We start from the raw sequence: 22,668 nt of genomic DNA, 5'->3' as shown, positions 1-22,668 counted from the left end.
CGAAATCTCCTTTCTTGTAACTTGAATCCATTGGTTTAGGTCCTACCCTGCAGAGCAGGGGAAAACAAGCTTGCTCCATCCTCCATGTGACATCCTTTGAGATACTTGAAGATGGCTGTCACATCTTCTCTCAGCCTCTGCTTTCCAGGCCAAACATACCCAGCTCCTTCAACGGCTCCTCATAAGGCTTGGTTTCCAGATCATCTTGATTGCCGTCCCCTGCACATGTTCCAGGCACTCTGCTAGCCAAACTCCCTGACTTGTGCCTTTCCCCACAGGCTTCCTGACAGATGATTTGGTGAGTCAGGAAGACAATGGAAGCCAGAAGAAATACCTCGGGGTCTGTCGTCTGCCAGGACCAGGCCAGCGCCACCGGCGCCTTGACATCATTGTGGTGCCCTACAGTGAGTTTGCCTGTGCCCTGCTCTACTTCACTGGCTCAGCCCACTTCAACCGCTCCATGCGAGCTCTGGCCAAGACCAAGGGCATGAGCCTGTCGGAGCATGCCCTCAGCAGCGGGGTGGTGCGTGGAGCCGGTGGCCTCAAAACAGTGCCTGGCGTGGCTCTGTCTACTCCCACCGAGAAGGATATCTTCATTCACCTGGGGCTGCCTTACCGGGAGCCCCCCGAGAGGGACTGGTGACAAAGGACAGGAAGAGAGCTATTTGAGGATGCCCTCGTGGTGCTTGCATGTGACTCACTTGGGACCTTCCAGCCTCTGTAGACTTGTCTGCTTTCCTTGGCAAATTCTTGCGGGTGCTAAAGACAGGAGGACTTGTGTGATTAAGGGGAGCTAGTCCTTCTCTGTGCTACTGGGAAGAAAAGCCCAAGGCCCTGAATGGATTCAGTTTTTTAATGGATTGCCATTAGAGAGGAACTAAGGGCAAATTAACCTACCTCACTGGCCAGTTTTTATGAATGAATGAGAAAATTTGTAAAGCGATTTTGCACATTGAAACTCCCATGTAAAGGCGGAGAAAGAGTGGGGGGGGGGGATGAATAGATTTTTAAGAATGGGTTTTAAATTCACCTTTGCAAAGGTAGCATCCTTTTAAGGCTGCTGGCTTCTCTTATTTGGAAAGGCTGCTTTTCTGCTAAGAGAGGGGGTTTGTGGTTTGTTTGCCAAGAAATGAAGTGTCATGGATTTCCATCTCAGAATTAATCTCTTCTAGCTGACATTATATTCTCCCTCCAACCTTGCTGCTAGCCTTGGAAAATGTTTTAAAAGTTTTTGAATCCTACCCTTCCCCAAATGGTGGCACAGGATTGTTTATTTGCGTAATTTATGCTAACTGTAGAGCTTGGTATGGTTTCAGGATTTGGAACTTCTTGTTAGTACTTTCAGGAGGTGAATAAAGGAGAGGGAGCTACTGAACGCAGCAAGCCAGTAGGGAAGGGGCAGAGAACGGCATGAAGTGAAGACACAGCAGGAGGGTAGCTTTGGGTGGAATAACTTGGAGGTACTTTTCTAGCACTAAGAAGAATCAGGCAGTGAAACAACTTTGGGGTATATGCTTCTCTGAGTACCAAGAAGAGGTTGAATCAGCATCTCTCAAGAACGTTTCAGATATAGTTTGCAGTTAAATATCAAACTTCTGTGCCAAGGTAAACATAATTCTGTACTAATTTGTTATTTCTTTGTTAAATTTCTATATTGCCCTTCATTCAAGGATCACAGGGCATTTACAATATAAAAATACACTCACTGAGGTCCATCTACCCAGAAATGCTGCTGAAACACCCGTACACTACTGAGACTCCTCAAAGCGTAACCTGCACTCTTTCAAACATGTCTTCTCATCCTTAAAGGCTTGAAACTTGTTTCCCCCCCTTTTAAAAATGAAGCTGCAGTTCTTAGGGTGCTGAACTGTGACACAGTGCTTTATCACATCCTGCATCTGTATGGCTTGATTAGGATGCAAACAGCAGAATACCCTTTGCCTTAGCTGATGAGTCAGAACTTATTGGAAGTTGCCTAATACCAGATCGGACTATTTTCCCATCTAGCCCAATAATGTCTACTCTGACTGGCAGTGGCTCTCCAGGGTCTCAGGGATATTCCCAGTCTCTTGCTACATGATCCTTTTAAGTAGGAGATGCTAGGAACTGAAGATCTGGGACCATCTGTTTGCAGGACAGGTGCTCTGCCACTGAGTCATGGGTCCTTCCCAGTTCTTGTGTTTGACTAGGTGAGCCTTAGGGAAATACACCTTAGTGAGCTGTAGTTATCCCCTTAGCCCCACAGGCTCCTTTGCGCACCTCCATGTTGTGCCTCTGCAGTGTATCACTTAGGGATCAGCACAATAAGGTCCCCTTGTGCTCTGTTCTTTTGGAAACGAAGGATTGCTGTGATTGCTGAAAGACAATAAAACCTGTTAACATGTTTTAAGTTCTGTTATGAATTAGATCCTTGGTTGGACTAATGATGCAACAGGGATGGCATTCTAAAGCTGCCTCCATGTTCGCTGTAAGTACTGCCTGGATGCTGTGTGGTGTTCCCATAGAGTAATTTGAAATTGCTGATGCAGTGAAGAACTTGAGGGGAAAGGGAGAAGGAATTCAACCTACTTAGCAACTAAATTGAAAGGTGGCTTGATCTGGTATGGGGGGCGCGTACACCTTTTCCCCAATATAATATTATTGAGGAGCCAATAGACGCTTTGATCTGTCATGGAGATGTAGAACAAGACCTTTTATACAGTAATTGGACTAATTCAGATCAGTGCTGGTCTGCAATAGGATTCTGTGGATTGGCCTGTTGGCGAGTGATGGAACTGTTAATGGGAAAGTAAAAGTGTTTGAAGTGCTCTCCATCTTGACTTACTGTATTGTTGCTTTAGAAGACAAGCTCAGTAGGATACGTTGGTCACAGTGCGGCTTGGAGGGCAATTCCTGGCCTGCCTAAAGGTAAAGCTAGGGGAACTGCTGGACCACAATCCTGCTAGCTCTCTTCCCCCCCTTGATCTGAGTTCAGAAGGCACAGCGCTTTCCCTGCCCTTTGTCAGTAGCTTTGTGCTGGTGGCAGGGAGCCACAATTCACACCCAGGCACTAACCACAGCTCCAAATCATCAAAGCCTCCTGCTCCTGCAGGGAAGGGTCCCCCCCTCCTGTGTTGTTTCTTTTACAATGATTGGGGTGGGCACTTGGGCAACCAGGTGGTAAGAATTTCAGGGCAGCAGCATACTTGCAGCTTCCCTAAACCTCAATGGAGCCTCTGCACTGTAGTTTATGAGGGGGTCTCAATTCAACCCTGATGACTGTAATCTTCTTTTATAATGGATTTTTTTTCCTTCCCAGAGATTTAGCCTGTGGGGAGAGCAGAAGGGAGACTTGGCCCCTGTGAGAAAATTCACAGTGCTAGATCACATGTAGTTGTCAAAGTCATTAGCCACTAGTTGCATTTTCACTGTATCACAGGCCTCCCCTCCCCAGCTCTTCAAGGAGATGCTCCTTATGCTTGCTAGGCTAATGAGACCTGGGGATGTTTTACTGGCAGTGCAGGTTCACATGGGTGCTGCTGTAAGTCAGAAGGACAACCCCACCACCTCCTCCTCCAGGTGTGTCTCTAAAGATACACTCCAGGTCCCACAGTTTCAAGTGGACCCTCCTTCCTGAAAGTCTGTACTCTCAAAACACAGTGCTTAAGGTAAAGATGAGGAACCTCTGGACTTCCAGGTGCTGTTGGACTCCAACTCCCATCAGTCCCAGCTAGTATGACCAAGTGGTCAGGGTTGATGGGAGTTGTGGTGCAATTACATTAATAGAATCGTAGAGTTGGAAGGAACCACAAGGGTTATCTAGTTCCCTAGTCCCTGCAATGCAGGAATCTTCTGCCCAATATGGGGCTTGAGCTCTTGATCCTGAGATCAATAATAATAATACATTATAATAATAAAAAAAAATAATTTATTTATACCCTGCCCTTCTGGCTGGGTTTCCCCAGCCACTCTGGGCAGCTCCCAACAGAATATTAAAAACACAATAAAATATCAAACATTTAAAACTTCCCTAAGATCAAGAGTCTCGTGCTCTACCAACTGACTTATCCCAGGTTGCCCATCCCTGTTTTGAGCCCTGCTGGTCGGATCCTCACTTCTGCAATGCAGACAGAAGCCATGTGCCCTACACTGAATATTTCAGTCTGTGTTGCTAAAGGTCTGGAGGACAGACACCTACAGAAATGGTGCCTACCTGTAGGGTGACAGGAGGCAGGGGAGGACTGAGCTCTTGTGCCATTAAATATTAGTGTTGAGTAAGTGTTGCTCTCTTTTGGTTCTGCACGACTAGAACCACCTGCCCCCAACCCCTCTTCTCTTAAAGGTACAAGAGCCTTTCCTTCCTTTGCAGCTCATCACTCTGGAGCTGCTGCCTGAACTAGACCAACCGGTTTATGTCATGGTGAGGCCAGATTTGCAGTGCTGTCTACTTTGAGCAATCTGGCATGGCATTTAAGTTAACGTAATTGCTTCATAGGAGAAACTAAAAAAAAAAGGTGGACCTCCATGATTTGAGGTCACAGTATCCAGTTGTGCTGGGATCTGTGCTTGAGATTAGTAAGTTGGTGGCATGATTTCTGAAGTACAGATGAATAACTTGGATCTTAAGGTAATAGAAGGAAAGTTCCCCCCTCCTCCATGCAACCACCTGCTTCTCCAGGTGTTTGGGGGCCCTCTTGGGCAAAGGACAATTCTGGGTGAGTCTACCCAGCAGCTCCTCAAACCTCCTTCCACATTGTTCTGGAGCCTCCTCTCCAAGAGGCTTTGGGGGAGCAGGTGGGGAGAAGAAGCTTTTGCTCCACTAGCTTCCTTAATTACAGCTAATCCACACCTCTTGTCCATTTGACTTTACATCAGAACATGTATTCTCACAATCTTGAATGAGCACAAGTATATGAGACATTATTCATACAATATGACAACTACATCTGTTTACATCAAGATCATACTGATGTTTACAATTATAATAATAATAATTCACAAAAGGCATCATGCAGTTCTCAAAACAGCAACCGCTTCTCTTCCCTCTTTCAATTTGAACAATCTTAGTTAAATTTGTCATCTCAGCAGTTGTCCAGTGTTCATGCGTTATAACTGGGATGGGGAACGTGCGGCCCTCCAGTTGTTGGACTACAACTCCCATCATCCCTGACGGTGGCCTTTGCTGGCTGAGACAGATGGGACTTGGAGTCCAACATCCTCTGGAAGAGGACGTTTCCTGGGCTGCTTTCTGGGCTGGGTTTTACACTATTTGCTTGGTCCTTGGTAAGCTCACCCTGTACCATCGAGAGCTACTAGTTTCCCTTTTTATCCTAGGTTGACACAAGCAATTTTCATGCATCTCCATTCAAGTAGCTTGGCTCCCCAATTCAGATCATGCACATTGTGTGTAATAAGGGGGTCCTCTTGTGGTCAAGACATGTAATGACATGTTCTGCTAACTCCCTTTTTATAGGCAGAATCTCTAGTGCATGTTTCTGTAGCCTGCAGGACTATTTCGGTGGCCAGGAAAGTCCCTGTGCATGAAATACTATGGCTCTTGGGAAGATAACTTAGGAGCTGTGGGGGAAAAACCAGCTCTCCTCTCAATAAGGCGGCAGAGTTCTGATGTTAGAGAGGGTGATCTACGTTGGGGCAGTTTGGGGTGCATGCTGGAGAACTGGAAGCCATTCTAGTTTCTTTCCCCAGCCAGAGAAAAATTTAGATAATCTCTGGAGCTGCTTTAAAGTCTGTGAATTTCCCATGGTTCCCAGTGGGAGGGAAACCATATATTTACAACCATATAGGCTAGAAACTTGATTCTAACAAGGGGAAGAAAATTGAAGTTCTCAGATGGCCAGGGACCTACTTTGAATTTTCTGTTCTTCTATGGTTTTGCAGCATACACACCACCTTAGTCTGAGGGATCTCTAAAAGGTTCGTTCAACTGCTCTAAAGCAGGGATTCCAAGACATTCCTGACTACCACCTCTTATACTTCTTTTTCTGATAAAAGTTAGGGAAAATATTTTGGAAAATGAAAGGTTATCCCCTAACTTTTCTCGGTAACTTGTCCCATTGCTCATTTCTGTTTTATTATTTGAGCTCCACTAAATACCTACCACTGCACCATAAAACTCTTGCTTTCACCCTTTCTTCTGTCACAGTGAAGCATAGCTGTCATTCCGTTCCTTGAGAGCAGCTTATAAGTATTTAAAACCACGTTCCAACTTAATCTGCCTTTGTCTACAATAAATATGTTTTATTGTCTTCAACCTCTCCACATGTCTTGCATCCCACTGCTTTTTTCCTCTGAATTTATTTCAGTGTGTTAATATCCATTCACAACATGACTATCAAAGCTGGGTGCTTTCTCCCTCGATTTGCGGGCACAAGCACCGTAAAGCAGGCCTGTGCCTCCAGTACAGCGTTGCTTCTAATGCATCTTCCAAACAGCATTTGCCTTTCTGGGAGCAGCATCGCCTGCCTGACTCATGTTCAGCTTATGACCTCCTATAGCCCCTAGATTCCCTGCCTGTCATCGTAATTAATTGTGCAAAGGCCTCTTCCGCTGAGATAAAGTTAGATGAGCAAAATATCACTTCTGAGATGCGGCTGAAACAGCCTGGAATGTTTGCCCAGGAATGGCGCACCGTGCAGCTGAGCATGGAAGAAATCCACGTCTCCTACAATTATGTCATCTCACAATTATACATGGTGTTTTGTGTAAATTCAAACACATTACTGACACACAGCATAATTGTCAACCTCCTTCTGTAGGAGGAGACCCTTGGATAAAGCAGTTTCACAGGATGATAAATGTGTGGGTTGTAAGTGGCTTTGTGAATCTTCTCCTGGAATGGGGTGTGGAAGAATTTCATGACACATTCTGGTACGTTTGTTCATTTAGTGGTTTGTAAATGCAGTTTGTTATATATGAAATGAAAAGCCTAGGAAATAGGATGAAAAGGATGAACATATAAAGAGCAGGTGAATTCTACCTCACAGGTTCAGTAATCATGAATTATGTTTTGGCCTGTGGTAGACGTTGAAGAGTAAGGAGGTAGAGGACTCTTAACACTTAACCGCTAGGGGTATTTATGAGGTTGCCCATGCAGGTCAACTCTGGGAGAGTGGCAGGGGCAGCTAGCCAGACCAGAAGGGGGACCAGTCTGAATGCCAGGCTCTCTGCTCTTTTTGGACTACTACTTTTCCCAAATGGAAAAATGTGAATTTAAGAGATGTTGACTTTGCTCCACTGATTTTTGGCATTAGGAGCAGGTATGAGCCACATAGTTTGTGCCTCTGCGAGCACGTTCAGAAATTTAAGATCGGTATCAGGCTCTCACTAGGTGGCCTCTGATGCTGGGTTATTCTTTTTCTGGGAAGTTCCTACCCCTGCGCATAGACTGTGAGTCTGATGATCCTGAAAATTAAAATTCAGCTAAATGCTGCAGCAGATTAGTTGGAGAAGAAGCCCAAGGAAATGGGAATTGGGGCTTCCTGGGGTGGAGTAACAAGACTTACAGCTCTAGTCCCAGAGAAAACTGCTGCTTCTGCTCCTCCATATATCCAGCACTGCATATTGCTTTCATCTTAAGTACCTTTGCATTAGCTACGCGCTCCACTTTCAAAAAATACTGCAAGGTGACATTTCCTACCTTGCAATAAATGATGTTGTCATTGTGTTAGTCCAAAGGATGGGGGAGAAATTTGATTCAGTTTACATTTAAAGCAGAACTTACCTAGTTCACACTTTTTTGAAACGTGCAGACTGAAACACAGCTATCCTTTGAAATCTGCCCATCTCTGAATTTTGCAGTTCAGTTCCCCAGCCATGTAGCTTATTCTGTAATGTATATACTAGGTGCGAGTATAAATGCATATTTTAGTAAAAATAACACATTATATTAAGGAAAAATGCTTTGCAAAAAAAAAATGCACACAAGAAAACATTGCATACCAAAAGTGTATATTGAGAGAAAGTTGCACTACAAATCTGATGAATTTTCATGAAAACTTGTTTTTTTAAAAAACATGCTAACTGATGTGTAAATGTGGAGAATTGAATTTAAGATTGCAAAAATGACAGAGAGAAACCAAAATCAATACCTTTGCCCATCTCCTGCTAGCCCTTTTATTTAAAAAGGTCGCAACCCAGTGCAATACTCTTGGCAAGCCTACATTAACCTGGTGTGCCACTATGGCTGGGGCTGTTGCTGTCCAAAACATCTGGAGGGCACCAGGTTGGAGAAGGCTGCTGTGCTAAGGGCCTTAGGATTCTGATGAACAGGACATTGACCATTAATCTCCCACTGGGGCTGCCTAAGGCTGTGGAGCAGGGTCCTCTTTCTGCTGCTCTCCCTCATTCCTGATGCACAACCGATGCTATCTTAGGCAAAGGCTATCCCCGGTGCAGCTCTGAGAAGCCCCCCCTCCACCTCATCAAATAGAACAAATCTCCAGAGTGACAGTAGGCTCTGTAAGGTAGGGCCCATCACCTGCTATCGGGGACTGGCAGAATGCTGAAGAGTGTGCACCAGGGAAAGTGGGGCTGGAGTCTTGAAAGAGGGGATCAGCGATTTGTGGTGAACTGTTCTGGACAGGAGGCAAGAGCTGGAGAAAGGGGAAGCTTCAGAGCTGGAGCACAGGATGGGTCGGAAAAGGCAGGCCAGGCAAGTGAAGGGCCAGCTGCTTCCCCACCTTCTCCTGCACCACTGTCTCCCAGAACCAGGAGGGGACTGAAAAGGGATGAGCAGAGGAAGTTGCCACACAGGCACAGTCTCTGGCTGCATGTGTGCAGCTGGTCAGGGGAAGGTACATAAACTGGTGGAGGGGACGTTCCCTGCTGCTGCAACTGCTCCATAGAGCGTGGACCTGGGAATAGCTGCCTAGACACTATAGACTCAGCTATACAGTTGCAAATAAAATGTTTTAAGTGTGTTTTAAGTGCAATATACAATGTGACACTAGATGGCAATGGTGAGCCTTATGGAAAATTCAATGTTTTGTTGTTTTTTAATTAAAAAAAAACATTTTCAGAACATTTTTTAATATGTGTGTAGATTCCACCGAAGTGTTACCATTGACAACAAATACTTCACTATCCTCCATGTGCATTTCTTTGCTGGAAAGCAACCGTGACACCTTCTTAGCTTCAGCAAAGTATCAGTGTCATGTTCCACCCTCAAGTGGGATGACCCACTAAGCCAAATGAGGAACTGCCCCACCAACCTCAGCTAGCCCTCACCTGCCTTCCCTTCTTACCTGTAACCAGTCCAAGAGGCAGCAGCAACTGCCAGCTTCCTCCTCCCTAGTCTCAGTGTTGCACCTGGTAGAACTCAGCAAGGAGGAAGATAGGGGCAAGAATTAGGCTGCACTGCCTGCCATTGGCTCTGGCGCCACCTACTGTTGGGCTCCCTGCATTCTGCCCCACCAGACCGAATGGGCACCAGCCACCATGCCATCAGACCATTTCCTGGGTCATCTCTCCATTTTGAAGCAGCAGTTCCTGGTTCCTGCAGCTCAGGCCGCTCTTCCTGGGCCACCCCACTGCCATGCAGCTTCCCAGTGGCAGCAGCACAAGCCAGGATCTTCCTGTTTCCAAATGGTGCCGTTCGCCACGAATCCTACGCCGGCGTTTCCCTGCAGCTAAATCTCTCGCCGGAGCCGGACAGCCATCAATAGCACTCGGTTAATTAATTTGATGGGAACAGCAGGGAGCGCCGTTTGCACTTAGTGAAGTTCCCAGAAACTTCCAAGCTCATCTCTGTAATTGGCCTCATAAATTTGAGGAAAGAGAGAGCTCAGCAAAGCACACGGGAAGGAGAAGGAGGGGAGCAGCATGCCGTGGCGGCCTTAGTTAATTTTATTGGAGAAATTCATCTTCCCTTCCCCTGCCGCTCGCTCTCCCTCCTGATTTGCCTAATCATGATAAACTCCCATTCATATGTGCACCTACTGCACAGCCATTCGCCGCCCTAAAATATTGACTCATGAATATTAAGCACCCTCATTAACATGCAAAACCAGCGGGTGCCATCTCTTCTGCCTCTCCGAGCACTTGTAATTAAAAACTGAGCCACAATGTGTGGGACTCTCTGATATAGCCAACCCAGGACAGCTGGGAACCACAAGGCTGGGGCTGCAATGTCCTGCGAGGAACACACCCAGGAATGCTACACCCCACAATCTTTGGGGACATTCTCAAGGGCTCAGCATCCAGTGAGTAAGGTCTAAGTCAGAGGTTTTCAACCTTTTTGAGTTCATGACTCCCTTAGCCAACTACATTCTTTCTGTGGCACCCTTGTGGGGCTCAGGAGCCCAGTTATGCAGAGCTGGCAGCCTCTCACCCTTTTTTGAACACCCTTCCTTGTGGAGTGTTCCCTCAACCTCCTCTCCCCTCTTCTTGGGAGTCCTCTGGGCAGCCGCAGCTGCCACCCCTGGTTTCTGAGCTGCCTCCCCCATGCCCCAAAGAGAGGTGCCTTGTCACACTGCCCCACAGGGGCCTTGGAAGCACCCCATGGCCAGCCCCAGAGGCACCATTCACCTGGGGAGCTGGTAGCCAGGGCTGCTGCACAAACAGCTGTGCAAGCCTTTGGGAGGCAGAGATGCAAGAGGGCATCAGAGGAGGGAGGGAAGGAAAGAAGGGTAGAAGCCAGTGTTGCCCACGGCACCCCAGACCATCATTCAAGGCACCCCAGGGTGCCACGGCACACAGGTTGATAACCACTGGTCGGCTCCTGAGACTGGGAAGTTAAGGGCTGCTTCACCAATGGAATTTAAGGTGCACCTATGTACACTTAGGATGTGGGTGGCGCTGTGGGTTAAACCACAGAGCCTAGGACTTGTGAATCAGAAGGTCGGCGGTTCGAATCCCCATGGCGGGGTGAGCTCCCGTTGCTCGGTCCCTGCTCCTGCCAACCTAGCAGTTTGAAAGCACGAAGTGCAAGTAGATAAATAGGTACTGCTCTGGCGGGAAGGTAAACGGCATTTCCATGGGCTGCTCTGGTTCGCCAGTCATGCTGGCCACATGACCCGGAAGCTGTACGCTGGCTCCCTCGGCCAATAAAGCAAGATGAGCGCCGCAACCCCAGAGTCGTTCATGACTGGACCTAATGGTCAGGGGCCCTTTACCTTTTATGTACACTTAATGTGCACACCTATGTGCACAAACACAACTTCAGAGCAGCAAGGGAGTTGCCTTCTACCAGGCCAGATTTTTTTGATGGGCAGCAGAGTAACCAAAGTCTCAGGCACAGACCCTTCATATAATTTATCTGATATCATTTACTTTGTTTGTTTAGCTGTGGCCCTTGTAGCTGGAAATGTCAGGGACTCAACCTGCCTGGGACCTTTTGCATGTAAACAGTGCACTCTGCTACTGAGCTATGGGGAGCATCCAAAGTAGTGCCATGTGAACATTTCATCAGTGCCAGGATTTCTGCTAGAGGAAGGAAACATTCTTCCCCTTACTACTCCATGCGTGCCCCCTAAATCTGTTCTAGGGGCTCCACTAACCCTCTGGAGCAGATTTAGGGAGGCTGTGAGGCACCTGTAGGGTGAGGAGATTGCAGAAGCAGAAATCTTGGTACTGATGGGAGACATGGCAGTTGAATACTGTACAAGCTCTCTACCCACCTGCTGTTGCTAGTTATATGGCACTGGAGGGGGTTCCATTACTGCTTACTCCACATCCAATGCACTTGCATTGCTCCTTTTTTAAGCTGCATTCACACAATCCATATTGATCCTGTAGTTTCTTGGCAAATAGTCCTGTGTGATGTGTTTTTCTTCTCAAACCACCTTCAATCCAATTAGAAAACGATGTGGAGTAAGTGGTAATTTGAACATACCCAGTAGCCATTGCACTGGCACAGGTGAGCATACACAGGTGACAGTTTAGTGAACAGGAGTGCCGGGGGGGGGGCTACATGGGTGGGGATCCCAAAAAGGTCTGTGCATCCGGTGAAGACCTCCCTGCCCCCCTTTTTCATGTGCACAGTGCACAACTTTGTGCAAAAGTGGCTTGAAATGCAGTGGGGTAGGGGAATGACCTCACTGTGTTTCAAGCCATCAATGTGAACATACTCTTCATTCAGGTTGCCAGACATTTATGATTATTTGTTTACTGGATTTATTAGTTTCCTTTTTTGCCATGGCGACTCACAGCGACTTACAAAAGAACTTATGAAAAATGAAATAAGGCAGACAGACATTAAAACCAAATATTTAAAATAAAGGAAAGGGTGGACAAAAGATTAAAGAAAGAAAAACCTTTATCCAAGAGGTATAAACTCCTCCTTGATTGATTGGAAAGTTAAGGAGGAGGTGGTAAAATCAGTTATGGGCCCAGAACTTCAGTTATAATATCCAAATGGATTCATGGAAAAGACTCTGGAAGGTAGACATAAAATTCACCGCATGTTATAATCTGAAAGAAAATCTGATGAAAATGTTTTAGCGTTGGTACCTGACTCCAGCCAAATTAGCCAAAATGTATATTTAAAAAATTGAACGTTTGCTGGAGCTGTAAGAAGTCAGAAGGTACAATGATACATACATGGTGGAACTGTGTGAAAGTTAGAGAACTATGGGACATTATATATAATGAACTTTAAAAATCTTTAAAAATTTAAAAATCTTTAAATGTCCATTCCAAAAAAACCCACAAGCCTTCCTGTTGGGAATCATATATAATGAAATACCAAAAAATTTTAGAAGAACTTTCATGTCTGCAACAACGGCAGCTAGAATTTCGATAGCAAAAAAATTGGAAAGGAGAAGTGATACCCACCAAATTAGACTGGCAGGTGAAGATGATAGAATATATAGAAGTAGCCAAAATGACTGGAAGTTTAAGAGATGATTCAAAACAGAAATTAAATAAAGAATGGAATGTCTTTAAAGAATATTTATGGCTACATTGTAAAAACAAACGCTTTGACAAGTCTAGACTGAACTTTGCAGGACAATATGGAACATGAATAAATTAAGTGATTTTAAACATTAAGAAGTGATAATACAAAGTGTGAAATCGAAAATGAAGCCTGGAAAACATAGTGGGATGAATGCTTTTTCTTGTTTGTTTGTTCTTTGTTACTGTATTGTATTGTTTTGTGGTTTGTTTATTGTTTGTTTGTTTTTAAAGTATTATTTCAATAAAGTATTTTTAAAAATGGAATGGGTGGAGAAAATGAGAAGCAAAGAACAAATAAGAGAAGCTCTAACAGGAAGTAAAATAACTTGGTTTAACTGTATATACAACTGGTGCAACGGACAAAGAAGTGGTTAAGGGAAAACAAGAAATGCAAAGAATATACAATATATATTTTTTTTATAAAAATGGGAGATAAAAAAGAAAATATAGTTATAAAAGGGGAAACCAGTGAAATTTATAAAGAGTTAAGATAATGAAACGAAGGGGCACAATCCAGGCACAGTAAAATACTCATGGCTGCCCTGCTAGGCCTACTTACTTGGATGTAAACCTCAATGAACACAGTGGGACTTACTTTCGTGTAAATGTGCATGGGATTTCTACCTAAATCAATGTTTAATACTGTAATTCTATGCATAATTATTTGCGAATAAACCCCATTGAATAATTTGCTCCGGAATAAATGTGCATAGGATTGCACTGTAAACGGCTTTAAGGTGGCAACGTTATATCTACTTACCTGGGAGTAAGCCCCACTGAACCCATCTATAGATGTATAAGATTGCACAGACAAATGCTTGACTTTGGGTGGATTGTGTCCAGCACTGCTAAATAGTGAGTGGAGACTGGTCACTTATTGGGTGCACTGTCCCATCACATGGAGTTTAAAAGGGAAATAAATTAATTTTTCCTCCAAACTAACACCCCCCAAAAAAACCCCCACACTATTTATTTCTCCCTACATTCTCCCAAGGCTCCAGTTTGAACTGCTGCAGCCATTTCTGTCAATCTCCTATTCTCTGGCCAATCAGCTCTTTCCACTGCTCAGCCAATCCCAAGCCAAAACTATTGCTATGGGCTGGCCATTGGCCATGCTAACCATTGGCCAATAGCATCCAGGAAGTATCAGGCTGTGGAAGGCTGCTGTAGGATATTCACTAGCTAGTTCTTCGTTTGTTTTTTAGCTGGTTCTTTAAAGCTAGCACTAGGATGTGCTAGTTTTAAAGCCAGCTAAGATGGCTTCAAAAAAGGATTGGATAAATTCATAAAAGGATGGGCCTAATAAGTGGCCATTAGCTACTACGAGAGCTGAATTAAAGCTTCATCTTCAGAGACAACAGAGCTTCTGATTTCCAGATGCTGAGCAATCAGAAAAAGGGCCATCAGCTTTTATGCTCTGCTTATGAGCTCCCTAGGACAGTCATTGCTACAGACAGAATACTGGAATAGCTGGACTTAGATCTCCCAAAACAATTCTTACATTCTTAAAAAAGAAAGTGGCAAAGGGTAGGATTCTCACGTAACTGTGTTGGCCTAGGCAACTTTGTGTGCTATCCAGTGTGTAAAAACCTCATATAGCATTTTGACATGTTCTCCAACAAGTCTCCTTCTCTTTGCCAGTGTCTGCCCAGGGGCCATGGAGCTGGAAAGGGATACTAAAAATAAAAGGTGAAGGTGTGCACAGTCTCGACTGGATGATGGTTTTAAACTCCTTCTTTCTCTTCCAATATTCACCAATACTAGCTCCCTATTCTGTGATGTTTGATAAGAACACCATCACTTTCTTGGTACTGGAAAACAACAACAGAAGGAAATCTCTGGTCCGAAACCCCCACTGCTTTGTGGCTATACTCATTCATGAGAAAGGCCTCAGGAGTAAACCTGAGGAAAAATCACTGGAGGCAACATTGCGAGTTACCAGTCTCTGCAGCTACAGCAGGTGCTGTGAATCGCCAGCAGTTTGCCTTCACACCCAGAGGCGCACTCCATTGTCTCTCGAGACAGACGGATGCCAGCAACAACAATAACACACAAAAACAGCCCACCAACTGTACTCCTTCCATGCAGCAATGGGAGTGCAACACCTCTTCTGCTCTTTGGAATGGACACCAACAATGAAACAGGTTCAACCAGGTGTGGCTAAAGCAGGAGAAACTGGTCAGCGGGCATTGCCTTTTGGTCTGGTGTTTTGTTATCCTCTCAGCCAAGAACAACTGACATAGCACATGCTGAGAAGTCCTGATAGTAGTTTATTTAATTGAAAATATTGTTCATCCTGCCTTTCTGTCCCTCAAGACCACCAAGGCACAATATCAAAGCACATCCTCAAACAATTTAACAAAATAAAAGCAAACACAAATATTAAAGGAACCACAAAACAAAAGAGACACATCACTTTGGCAGGAACACCATAACAAGTGCCAGGAAATAATCCAGATCTATTTTCAAGACTATTTCAGAGATTGCTGATTTATCAAGCATTCACCCTGATTTGCTTGCATAGAGGCTAGATTATACTGAGCAACTGTTCTGCTTTATTTGCAGGGCAGTTATATAACAATGAGCATTTGTCCTGCACTCATCCTGATTTGTTTGCGGGGTGTCTACATGGCAACAGAGCCTTTTGATCCACTTTGACTGAGCAAACCAAAAATTCCGGTACATGTTTGAATCCATCCCACAAAACAGCGACTGTCTCTGGAGACACCCTCAGTTGTTACTTACCCTGAAGACATCCTAAAACAGCATTTTCACTAGCTGGGTAAAAAAGGAGGGAGTAGATGATGGGGCTAAGTGAGCTTCCTTTGGAAGGACATTCCAAAAGCTAAGTGCCACCAAGAAAAAGCCTCATGTGACCATCTACCAGATCTCTGATGGCAGAGGGATGCAGGTGGAGAGGGTGGGTGGAGCTCTTATGCAGAGCTGAGTGCCCCAGCTGTTTAAGATTATCTACCCTTATGCCTTGTTAGAATGCTCTTTTTCATCCTCCTGGCATTTACTTTGGTCTTAGAGGCCTTTGCAATAGTTAAGGACCCCAATGCTTGCAAAGCAGCATTAATAAGTGGCCCACATGTATTGCTCTCCAGGTGACAACGGATACCTGGGAATAAGGTGAGAATGGGTATACTGGGTGTGGAGAGTGCTAATGATATAGTGGGGCTTGCAAAATGTTGCTATGGTAGGTGACATAAATGGGTGTGGGGTGATTTTACTGGCGCAATCTGGAAAGAATGTCGCAGCAATGAGACATAGATGGGAAGGCAGAAATAGGGTGGTAATGGTGGGTCAGAGAGATAATTTCTGCAGTAAAAATAGGGCAAAGTGAGTGGTTTGATGGCTGTTCTCCCTGCAGGTGGAGAAATGGGAAAGGATTGCACTCCACCCTATTCTGAGCAAGGGCTTTTGGCTCTTCCTCCATCCCTACCTTGGACATTTTTCTATTGATTGTCACAATCAGGGCCCCTCCTGGAGTCTTTTTTTATTGCACATTTGTGATGATTTGTGCTTGTGATGCTATTGGGTCAGTCACATCTGATCCTGCTTTCAATGCTTTTGGTGCTGGCAAATGTTTTGGGGCTGGTCATGCTGCTTCATTTCCAATCAGTGCCTGTTTGGATGAAAGTGCTTTGTCGCCAAAGAGCCAAAAAGAAAGAAAGAAATGGACTTTTGTGGTCGGGAAAGTGACAGGGAGATTCACAGAAAAGTGTGGGATGCATAAACACTCCACAAGCAAATCAAAGGTGAATGTAAGACGGAACGCTTATTGTCCTATAACCTTATTGGACAGTTACAATCTAACCTCCATGTCAGCTTTCTGTGAGCAAATCAGGATGAATGCTCAATAAATAGCTCATCTGGAGAAGCCTTTAACACTTCAGCCCTGCAACTTGTTTGGCCACTTAGCCTCTCTCTAAAATCTGGCCAGCATCCAATAGCTTTGTTTGGTCTTTGTAGCCCTTTTGCTTTCTGCTCCTTGCTCTGACAGTGTACCTACCTAGTGATGATGAATGATTTTTCATTTTGCTGGGAAAGTGGCACAAACAAGAGAGTTTACAAACTCGTTGCCTTTCAAGCCAAGACAATAACTCAGCACTTTGTCATTGCCGGAAATGGGGCTATGATATGGGCACTGATGATGGTTGTAGCAATATTTCTTATGGTTCCCCTGTCTCATAGCAAATCTGTTACTGGGGTATAATTTACCTGTTTAGACCATGGCTCAATAATAACACTGAACAGCTTTATGCATCTGTTGCGTCTCTTGCTCTGTGTATACATCTGGAAGAACGCACAACTAGCAACACACTCTTAAAAAAAAAAGAATGCCAAGGTTGTTGTTTTTTTAAAAAACAGAGTCCTCTAACTCCATTGTTCCACCATATTTATGGCTGTCTGTAAAAATAACACCAAATCCATTTAGAAATGTTTGATCTGGAAAATGTTGGAATCATTGTGCCTTGTACATCAGGGGAAATTGTTTTGCAAAAATGTATCCAATTGGAGAAATTTGCAATAAAATGAAATTTCAAGCTGGGTTTAAAAAGGAAAATCTCAGACTAATATGGAAATGCGAATAACTCGCTTTAGTACTGGAAAAATGAGGACCTGAAACTGACAGATTCACCCATCCCTAGGTGACAGCACCGAGAGACTGCAGTTGAACCCTACGCAGTGCCATAAGAATCTGTCTTGTCTCCCATGCTTTTTAATGTTATAGTGAAACTGCTGGCTGAGATCATTCAAAGGTCCAGGCTGAACCATCAAGCCCTCTGCAGTAATAGTAAAGTTCAAAGTGTGTTGATGATACAGGACTGTATGTACCAGCCCTGCCTGCTCTACTCCCAACCTGCTGCTTGCCGCAGTAGGCTCTGAAGGAAATGGGCTTGCTTAAACTTGTGTACAGGACTCCCTGTGATCAGGAACCCTGTGCAATCCATGTTCCTGATCACAGAGAGGCTTGTAGATGCACCCCATTGTTGGCAGGCACACCATTTCTTTAGCAAAAACTTAAGAGATGCTCTTCAAAACCTATACTGAGGATAGAGCCCTTTTATATTGTCCTATCTTTGGCCAAAGAAGGTGGAAGCCTCAAGAGGGTGTGAGGTGTGGAATCTCAGAAGACCTGTTGTCCCCACTCAATATTTTTAGATCCAATAGTTGTTGCAAAATAACCTGTCACATCTAACATAGGCCTAAATCACCTGTGACTACCAAGGAATTTTCAGCCCACCAGCTATATCCTGTGGCCTGCCAGGGGCTTGACTTTGCAGTCTCAGCCAGGCAACAAAAGCAGAAGGTCGCTGAGGCTCCAGCTGGGGGCTCTCATTCATATGGGGGAAGGCTTTCAAGTTCTGCAGGTCTAGAATCATAACATTTCCTCTCTTTCAGTTTGGTCATGGACCTGAACTAGCCACACTGCATGAATATAATCCTTTAGTGAATACCCCAGGAGACACCCCACCACTTAGAAGTTTTGCAACAGCTGCTGTAATAATAATTTATTTATACCCCACCATTCCCGGTTCAGGGCGGCTAACAACAAATTTAAAACACTTAATTGATGCAACAAAAACAGCATAAAATACAGTATAAAACATGAACAACAATAAATTCAGAATTCAAAAATCAATTTGGGGGAAAATTCATCCAATAAACATTAGATGCTCACCAGGGCTAGCTGGCTAAATTAATCCTATTTGGGCCAGCGAGGAGACCAGGGGAGAATTAGCTGTGGGATCCCAGAGCGGGTAATATTCATAAAAAGGGGAGGAGGAGGGAAGGAAGGAAGGGCAATAAAAGATCAGGCTAAGTTCAAATTGAAAGCCAGGCGGAATAGCTCTGTCTTACAGGCCCTGTGGAAGGAAGTTAAATCCTGCAGGGCCCTGGTCTCATGGGACAGAGCAGTCCACCAGGTCGGAGCCTTCACTGAGAAGGCCCTGGCCCTGGTGGAGGATAATCTGACTTCCTTAGGGCCCAGGACCTCCAAACTATGATTATTCATGGACCTTAAGGTCCTCTGCGGGGCATACCAGGAGAGGCGGTCCCGTAAATACGAGGGCCCTAAGCCACAAAGGGCAGGCAGGCAGGCAGGCAGACAGGCAGGAAAGTAGATGCAGCATCCTATGGCACCAGGTTCATGGCAGGGTCTCAATGATTCCTGAAACTGCCCCATCACAAAAACACTTTGCATTTATACAGCGGCTTTAGAGTGCTCAAAGCACTTCACTTCCATGATCTCAGTAATCTTTATAACAATGGCCCTGTAAGATGGGTAGTTATGGTCGTTCCCATAAGGGGTGTTTGTGTGTGTGTTTGTGTGTGTTTGGGGGGGGGGCTCATGCCGGAGGCAAGATTTAAATATGAATTTTCAGATCCACCATCTTTTAGTGGCTCTGCTACAATATTTTGCACTAGCCTTTCCCATCCTGGTGAACCCCACATTTTGGACTACAAGTAGGGATGGATAGGCAAATGTGCCACTTTCAGATTCTCTCTTTTGCTCATGTCTCCATTCTCCATATTTCCACAACTGCTGGTTTTAAAGACCTCATGAAAATTCATCAGACCTTGGTACAAATTTCTCCGAACATCCACATTTTTGTATGTGGCTTTGCCTTACGCATTTTTACACTGCAGTTTTCCCTGGTATAAGGCATTTCTATGTGTTATTTTCTACTAACAAACTTTTTAACCTTAGTAAATGTATTTTTGTACATGTTATTTGGCTGCATTGAAAAATTCAGAGAAGTGTGAATTGTGAAGTACGCATGAGTTCATGTTTCAGACAGCATGAATTAGGTAGGCTCACCTTTAAATGTGAGCTGAACCAAATTTCTCCTCCATCCACAACTACAACTCCCATTAGCCCCAGCCAGCTGATGCTACTGGTTGGGAGGAACAGATCCACCTAAAGATGCTTGTATCCAGAATGAACTGACAGAGATTTTTGCCTCTCCTCTCGGAGCTGAATACTGAAATGCTTTTAAAAACCCCCAAACAATTCCTGACAGAGGACGAAAAACAGAAACAAACTCACTCTGAAGATGCAGCCAAGGAGAAATTGCTTGCAGCTTTAGTAGCCAGCAGAGGGAACTAGAGGACAAGGAAATAGTGAGCAATCAGCAAAGTCAGCAACTCGCCCTTGTCTTTGTGCCAGCAAATCCCAGTTATCACATCATATTCCTTATAATAGACCATCAATGGCCATCTTTTCGGTCACAGCCAGGTTACAATAACAGGAATAAACAGTCATATGTAGGTCTAGTTTAATTTATTGACCTCCCTGCCCTCTCTGCCACTGCACCTCAGAATTTGAAGGCAAGAAAGCATGACAAAGTAAGGGATTAGTTTAAGTCTTGTGCTAGCGCTTCTTGGCCATGATATCTTTGCTAGGTTCCAAGATCATTCCCTTACTAGGCTGCCCCAGCGTAGCTCTGAGGGTAGGGGAAGAAGACACCAAGGGTGCCTTTGACATTTTCTAACCTGCTATAAGGAGACCACAAGTACTTCCTCATCCTCCCCTCTCATCTTTTTGTAGTAATGGATGGTGCAAGAAGATTACACCTACAATGAAGCTTCCTCCATCTCTAGGCAACCCATGTTTTGCCTGCATCTTCTTGGGGCCTCTCTTTCCCCCTGCTTGTAGGTTACTGATTCATGGCAGGTGCCAATCTGTCATGACCTTGCACTTGGGTTGATGGGTAATAATAAGGGACAGTCAGAAGAACAACTGTATTAGGGGTTAGAGAACTGGCAGGGTAGAAAGACAATCCACATGTGCACATGCCTGCAGGGAAGATGATTTTCTACCACCTCACTTTGCATTTGGAGAGTTACTCTCTGTCCTGAATCCCTGGCCTACCTGGCAGTGAGCCAGAATGTCAAGTCCGAATTTCAGGAAACGCAGTCCAGGGTCAGTCCAAGTAAGCCAAGTCTGAAATCCAGCAGTCAGGAAACAGTCCAGAATCAAAGCCAAAGTCCAGTCCCCTAAAGATCCAGGAGCATCCAAGCCAAGGTCCATCAACATGGGCAGTTGAGCAGGCAAAGCCCCTCAGCTCTGCTTCCCTTTTGTACTTTGCATGCTGATTACAGCATCTGGGCTTGATAAGGCAGGTGACCCTCACCTGTTCCAAGCCTCCTTCAGCTGATGAGGCCCACCTGGCCAGTTAGTGAGCTGGCCTGTGGGCCCCTGCCTACCTCAGCCTCCTAGAGCACCCCTCCTGCTGCTCTCTGTGCCTCAATGAGTACTTCCTCCCCCAACCCCTGCTTGCCCCGGTGTGTCCCAGTCCTGGCTACACCCCTCACCAGGATCCTCTTCCTCTTCCCCATCATCCTGTCAGATCATGACACCCTCCAAACACTAGGTAATGCTATGCAATTTGGTTTCGATGGACCAGTTTTATCTTGTACACCATCAAAAATTAATCTCTGGCTTTCCTATTATAAAGAGTGCTATATTTCTCTTTATGCCCGCTTTCTGCCTAACCAGGAACCTGTGTACTTGGCCCTTACATTTACAAAAATGGGGACTCAGTTGTTGCCTCTTCCTCCTAGAATTTGAAGTATAATCTAATATCAGCAACCACCTAGCAGAGATGAATCCAGTCTGCAATCTCCAACTTTAGACACTGTCTAAAATGCAGACTTCAACACATCACAATCCAGTCTAATTTTGGGTGATTTAGTCTCTGCCCCTAACCCCTGCTTTGAATAACTTCTAGCCTGATTAAACATTCTGCACCACTTGAAAGCTTGTACATTATTTTGCAACAATTTTGTTCGTACTAATACTGTAAAGGTATAGCCCATCTGTGGATTTTGGGTGCCACCACCCCAAAAGGCACAACTCTTCTATTCTCCATTTTACATGCACAGGAAGAAACAATGCATTCAGAGCGCTGCCCAGTGCCTACACTGGGACGGATCCTGCCTCCAGAGGTGAGTGTTTTCAAGTCCTGTTCTTTCAGGTAATAAGAGGTGGACTCTTTGGCAGAAAGAAAGGATAAAAATGAAACAACACCATCTAAGCATAGCCCATATTCCATAGACTTCTTGGTAACAACAAACCACCTTCTTTCACAGCATAGCTGTCAACGTTTCCCTTTTTTAAAGGGAAATTCCCTTATTCCGAATAGGATTCCTTGCAAGAAAAGGGAAAAGTTGACAGCTATGCTCTCACAGTATCCATTTTAGTAAGACTTCTGTTGCAAATGCCACAGAGCTTCTTGGTAAATCTGCCTTAATTTGGCCATATCTTATTATCAAGGTAGATTAGGCACAACTGTGGTTACTAATTAGAAGTCTCCCCAATACCTACCTCAGTCTTTAGTGTCATTCCTCATGATACTCACTCAGAGTTACTGCTAAGACAAGATTATGTTGGGGGACAAATTAGATTTCCTTTGCCCATTCCAGATATAATTACATTTCTTCCACATCCTTCTACGTTCCCCCCCAGGTAGTTTTCCCTCTTTCCAACTCTTGTTCTTGGGCAACCTTTCAGCAGAAACTTCTTGCTGTGTCTGGGCTAGAAGCAGCAGAAAAAAGCACCACATTTTGTAGTGGCAATTTCAAAAGTAGGCTAGAAAGTGCAAAGGCCAAAGGCTGGTTAAATCTGTGAAGCCAAATGGGAACTCAATAGGATTGACGTGAGTAGGGGATTGAGGCTTTGGTGCATAGCTCAATACACTTTCTCTGTGACTAGCAGAAGCTGATGCGAAAAATGAGCAAACATATGCACATTATATCCATTGC

At 44.8% G+C, this 22,668-nt stretch overlaps 1 protein-coding gene across 10 annotated transcripts in view; it reads left to right on the top strand.

Moving 5' to 3' along the window:
* Window positions 1-22,668, top strand: part of POLL (DNA polymerase lambda) — a 127,033-nt gene that overhangs the window by 9,206 nt on the left and 95,159 nt on the right. For 8 of the 10 annotated variants that reach the window (XM_053389423.1, XM_053389425.1, XM_053389421.1 and 5 more), the window contains one exon: window positions 279-2,389. In XM_053389423.1, the coding sequence (XP_053245398.1) occupies window positions 279-643 (365 nt within the window). In that variant the 3' untranslated portion in view covers window positions 644-2,389. Of the gene's footprint in view, window positions 1-278; window positions 2,390-22,668 lie in introns of those variants that run through there. The other 2 variants (XM_053389429.1, XM_053389428.1) reach the window with 2 other exon arrangements.

Source organism: Podarcis raffonei, chromosome 5 (genome assembly GCF_027172205.1).
Source record: "Podarcis raffonei isolate rPodRaf1 chromosome 5, rPodRaf1.pri, whole genome shotgun sequence".
NCBI lineage: Eukaryota > Metazoa > Chordata > Lepidosauria > Squamata > Lacertidae > Podarcis > Podarcis raffonei.
This window is presented reverse-complemented; position numbering and strand designations above follow the sequence as displayed.